The following is a 6,000-nucleotide window of genomic DNA, read 5'->3' as shown; positions in this document are numbered from 1 at the left end:
CTATATCTACTTATTAATTACTATTAAACTAGTAATAGGCTTGTGTAAACAAACTAAGCTTGTGTAATGGATTAAGGGTATATTAAATCATAAAATAATTATAAAAAACAATCTCTTCAAAAAATCTTTAAAATGTTTTACTACGTAGCATCTTTTCACTTGACTTGGAGAAATATAAACTGGGGGAGTGGCTTTATTGCCAGAGATGCATCAAACTGAAATTTTACCAATCAGCTTCAAGAAAATAAGATCTCTAAACCAGAACATAACCTGCCCCAGAGCAGGTCAGCTGTGGAGTGCAAGTTACTAATGCAATAAATGCCGCTTAAGGCCAAGTCACTTTCATGGTACCGAAAAAACAGTATTGGAGCAAACTAAACTGGAACCACATGCCGCGGAAGATGCAGGCAGAATTTCAATCCCAGATGTAGAGTTAACACAACATCTCACTGCAGAGGAATCGGCAGGTCTTCCGAACCATGAAATGCCACTAAATGAGACAATCGATGCCTACTTGAGTGCAGTAGCCCAACTATCAAAGATATTTAGAGTCCAACTTTGAAAACATGCTTGGATACAGCACTCTTTGAACAGCCAGCTTTTTTGGCAATGAATGTTTGTGGCTTACCTTCCTTGTGAAGGGTGTCAATGGTTGTCTTCTGGAGAAGCAGCAGTCTTCCCCATGATTGTGTATCTTAGTGAACCAAACTGAAAGACCAATTTGAAGGCTCGGGGAAACCTTTGCAGGTGTTTTGAATTGATTAGCTGATTGGCATGTCACCATATTCTAATTTGTTGAGATATTCCAAATGTGAATGGGTGGGTTTTTATTAAATGTGAGCCAAAAGCATCATGTGTGCATTAAATTTAATACATGAGTTTCACAATTTTAGTTGAATTACTGAAATAAATTAACTTTTCTAATTTACTGAGATGCACCTGTATTCATGTAAGATTTGGTAAGTCTAGTGTTGAACGAATAGTCGCTATACTTGCAAGACTTTGAAATGAATGAAAATATGGTATTTTGACCGCCGTGTTCTATGACACTTTATAGTTTTTAGTTATTAAACAAAACCTGCAAAGATACCCCCCGGTTGAGAAAATTGAAGCATCATGTTAAAGTATGCACGCTCCTCCTTGCAACAAGTCGATTGGAAGATAGCATCGTGGGATGGACCAACTCAGCTCGGCCAAAACTACCAATGTCTGAACAAATTCTGTGAGCTTGCTTTTTCTAAATAACTAAATACTAGATCCTTTGCTACCTAGCTCGTAGCTTATAATTTAAAGTGGAAGTTGTGACATTTGCCAAGTATTGCCAACCAATACTCGGATTTAACTCAACCAAGTGCACAAACACATAGCAGTGAACACACCCCCGAAGCAGTGGGCAGCTATATATCCAGCGCCCGGGGAACAACTGGGGGTTCAGTGCTTTGCTCAAGGGCACTTCATCCATGGGTGCTGAGTGTGGAAGAGAGCACTGTTCATTCACTCCCTCCCACGACAACTCCTGCCAGCACAAGACACAAACCTGCGACCGGGTTACAAGTCCAACTCTCTAACCATTAAGCCACAGCTGCATATACTGATTTTAATGTTCGCTGGACGGACTGTTGACGAAGTATAAGCTAATCAAATTTAGAATCGGTTTAATCAAATTAATTCGAATCTTCATATTCAATCCCCCTGTAAAGGAGCTAAAATTCCCTACACAGATTTACAGTGTTCAACAGTAAAGAAAACAATTATGCCAACATTTTTTTTCATTCTGCTATAAAGCAACTTTAAAAAGAATACAATACAATAGTAAACAGTGAATTTTTAATTTACGGTCAGTTCATTGTTGATTTAGTGATAATCCAGCTCAGTTCTGTTCTCTTACAATTCCAAAAGTCGATAATATTGCCAAAAATTAACTGTCCCCAACTAAGCAAGTCAAACGGCTACTGTGGTAAGGAGTCACTCACCTGTGAATCTGGCTAGTGTTAGTAGCTTCCAAATGGGACATGAAATGAATGGTCAGAAATTTCAAAGTCAGATTCAGTTTCATATCAAATGATTTATATTTGTATTGAGAATTTTCACAATTACATTTCAGGTGTATCTGTGAATGATGAATATTCTCTTCTATCAGAGTGAATATGTAGGTAATTTCTGAAACTACTGCATTTCTTATGCCTAAATAAGAAACAGTACAATTTAATTCCAGAACAAGTCAGGAAATTACATGAAGTCTGACTGATAAGTCCACTGTACAGTGTGAGGTCTCATGTGAATGGTAATGTTTGCTTTAAGTTTGAATCTTATCCCACACAAAGGCCAAATTAAAGGCTTTGGTCTAATGTGAATTTTTCTCATGATTCTTTAGCTGATTCCTGTCTCTTAAACCCCTTCAATACTTATGACATTTAATTAATTTTTCTTTTGAGTGAATTCTCATGTGGTGATTAAGGGTAAATTTATATCTGAAACTCTTTCCACACTGATCACATGTGAATGGCTTCTCTCCAGTGTGAATTCTCATGTGGGATTTAAGGTTTTTCTTATGTGGAAAACTCTTTCCACACTGAAGGCATATAAAAGGCTGCTCTCCAGTGTGAACTCTCATGTGGACTTTGAGGCTTCCTTTTCGAGTAAAAGTTTTTCCACACTGTTGACAGGTGAAAGGACTCCCTCCGCTGTGAACTCTCATGTGAACTTTTAGATTTCCTTTTAAGTTGAAACTCTTTCCACACTGATCACACACAAATGGCTTCTCTCCAGTGTGAATTATCATGTGGTTTTTAAGGTTTCCTTGTTGATCAAAATGTTTTCCACATTGTTGGCAGTTAAAAGAGCTCTCTCCAGTGTGAATTCTCATGTGAATTTTCAAGGTACTAGATTTATTGAAACTTTTTCCACACTGTTGGCAAATGTAAGGCTTCACTCCAGTGTGAATTCTTACGTGATCGCTAAGATTTCCTTTTCGGCTAAAACTCTTTCCACACTGAGGACATGTGTAAGGCTTCTCTCCAGTGTGAATTCTCATGTGTTCTTTAAGGTTTCCTCTTTTGCTAAATATTTTTCCACACTGCAGGCATGTGGAAGAGCTCTCATTAGCATGAGTTCTCATGTGGAATATAAAGTTATTTTTTCTGTTAAAATATTTTCCACACTGCTGGCAGGTGAAAGAGCTCTCCCTAATGTGAACCCTCATATGCACTTTAAGGTGTGCTTTTTGAGTAAAACACTTTCCACACTCTTGGCAGGTGAAAGGCTTCTCTCCAGAATGAACTCTCAGATGGACTGTAAGGTTTCCATGTTGATTGAAATACTTTCCACAATGAAAGCAGATTAATGGAGGCAGAGCCCGTAACTTTCGAGGTTTCTTTTCAGTCTGTGAGCAACATTTTTCTCCAGGTATAGAATCCTGATGCTTCTCAAACTGATTTTTCTCTTCCATTTCATTCAATAAATTATACTCCTCTTTCAGTGGCATCAGATCTAAGGTGAAAAGAGACAAATAAAAGTCATTAAGCATGTTATATTCTGGGGTATATTCTGCTTGTCTGGAAATAGTATGCTTCATTAATATGGGGTGTATCTGCACTTGCTCCTGGCTGACAGTAATTTATTTAGTTGAAATTGATAGACAGGATTGCAATATAACAATTAATAAGTTTTTATGCGATACAGATTAAAGTGGCTTCATAAATTATTTAATAAAAATAAAAACGCAAACCACACCTGATGCAATTTCCTTGCTTTTCATTTTCTATAAGGGGAGTTAACAAACCTTGTTGTATTTTCTTGTAATTTATTAAAAGAAGGTACATCGCCATCTTGTGCCGACTTAACTGACTTGAATATACTTGACGTCGTAATTACGAATTGTCAACTCGTAATTACAAACTTCCCAGGAGGAACTGAACGCAGCATATCCCTTCGCTCATGAATGCTCTGTTGATTTCCTGGTTTTCCTTTATGAAGCGCCTCCCTCAGAAATACATAATGGGCTCAGACTGGTTAGCTTGCCCAGTGTTTTGTGATTCGCTAAACCGCATGCTGCACGTCCAGAAATGTCACACCCCTCACCTCAGTGTCATGTGCTCTGGTTGTATTGTATACAATGGCGTCATCAATACTTAGCGTCACAATTTGAGCTTGACTGAGACCCAGAGAATATTAGTGAAGAGGATTGTCCAAAACCTGTGCAAGCACAACTCTTACAGGGTGTTTTCAGAATCGTATATTTTTTTTATTTGTTATTGTATTTAGATATGCTGTTATTTGTGAATGCTACTGCTTATGTTAGCTTCTAATCAGGGGTGTATCAGTTCACAAAATTCACAGTTATGAAATATGGGGGTGGTAATTGCTTACGTTTTTGGTTAACCACTGTGCCAACTGTGCCCCAGCCGGTTATTAATGAATTCTGTATTTAAACGGTACATACACATTTCTAAATGATACGATAAAAAAAAATTATAAAAAAAAGCATACATTTTTTGAGGATGCAAATAGCTTCTGAATATTTTTTAATCTATAGTTTTTTTTTTACTTTCAGAAAAAGAGAGAATAACAGATACAGTGTGCCATATGTGTGTGTGTGACAAGGCCAATGCATTAAAACAGTTTAATCACTGTTAATGCACTGCTTTAATTGATGCGCATGCGTGCACATGCACACACACACACACCACTTGCACACAGAGATCTGAGACCGCGCTGTGCAAAAAGTAACATTCAGAAGCTCATAAACTTATCGGCAAAGTTAAAAAAAATTCAACTCAGACAGCAGATGCGAATTCGCGTCAAACACAAATGCAAAAAAGCACCTTTCGCGCGTAATGAGCGTATTGCGACAGACGCTCAATTCAAATCATTCGCGCGAATGAGGCGAATTCGCGTCTACAGCGCTGCGCTAAACGCCTCATTCGCGCCGTGAGACCTCCAGATGCGCGTAAACGCGTCTTTACATTGACTTAACATTGAAATGATTCGCGCCAGACGCTCTATTTGCATTTGGTGTGAACACAGCATAAAGCAGCGCAACATGGCCCCGGGTGTGGGGTTTATGTAAATTTCAGGGCTTGTGATGTCTCCAACGTGGGAAGTAGCTTGTTGTAGTCCCCACTAGCCAAAACTGTAAGCATTAAACTGCCATAACTTTAAAAGAAAATATCTCTATTTGCATTGAACTTTCAGCCTTGTAAATTTGCACATTACAGTCTATCTAAAGTTAAAAAAGTGAAATCACAATCAACCACCCCATTAAATATGACAATTTCAACTTTTTAATAATTATTTTTTTCTTACATGGTGGAAAATGGGCTTTCATACATAAACATTCAGCCTGAAAAAAGAAAAAAATATTGCTTGACAATTTTTCAAGATATCAACCTAATTATAAACCGTATTGTTGTATGTCTCATGACCAGTCAGCACTAGTTAGTTCTCACCACAGTTTTAAAAAACACTATAAAATTGGGCATGGTGCACCGCGGATCGGAGGGGGAAGAGAGGAGACAGACCATTAGGCAACACAGCTGGGGCACACATCTGGTGAATTTATCTATTTTTTTAAGGGCAGCTGTGGCCTAATGGTTAGAGACCTTGACTAGTTACCAGAAGGTTGCCGGCTGTGCACTTGGATGGGTTAAATGCAGAGCACCAATTCTGAGTATGGGTTAGAAATGTCACGACTTTCACTTTCACAACACAGATAAGTGTGAAAGTGAAAATGAAAGTGAAAGTGAAGTGACATTCAGCCAAGTATGGTGACCCATACTCAGAATTTGTGCTCTGCATTTAACCCATCCGAAATGCACACACACAGAGCAGTGAACACACACACACACACACTGTGAGCACACACCCGGAGCAGTGGGCAGCCATTTATGTTGCGGCGCCCGGGGAGCAGTTGGGGGTTCGATGCCTTGCTCAAGGACACCTAAGTCGTGGTCTTGAAGGTGGAGAGAGAACTGTACATGCACTCCCCCCACCCACAATTCC

At 38.7% G+C, this 6,000-nt stretch overlaps 1 protein-coding gene across 2 annotated transcripts in view; it reads right to left on the bottom strand.

Moving 5' to 3' along the window:
• Positions 1-2,050: 2,050 nt before the first annotated feature.
• The window catches only part of LOC132106083 (gastrula zinc finger protein XlCGF49.1-like), a 473,864-nt gene continuing 469,914 nt past the window's right edge, over positions 2,051-6,000 (bottom strand). For both annotated transcript variants that reach the window (XM_059511710.1, XM_059511709.1), the window contains exon 3: positions 2,051-3,489. In XM_059511710.1, coding sequence (XP_059367693.1) covers positions 2,399-3,489 — 1,091 coding nt within the window. In that variant the 3' untranslated portion in view covers positions 2,051-2,398. The remainder of the gene's footprint in view (positions 3,490-6,000) is intronic.

This window comes from Carassius carassius, chromosome 26 (assembly GCF_963082965.1).
Source record: "Carassius carassius chromosome 26, fCarCar2.1, whole genome shotgun sequence".
Lineage (NCBI taxonomy): Eukaryota > Metazoa > Chordata > Actinopteri > Cypriniformes > Cyprinidae > Carassius > Carassius carassius.
This window is presented reverse-complemented; position numbering and strand designations above follow the sequence as displayed.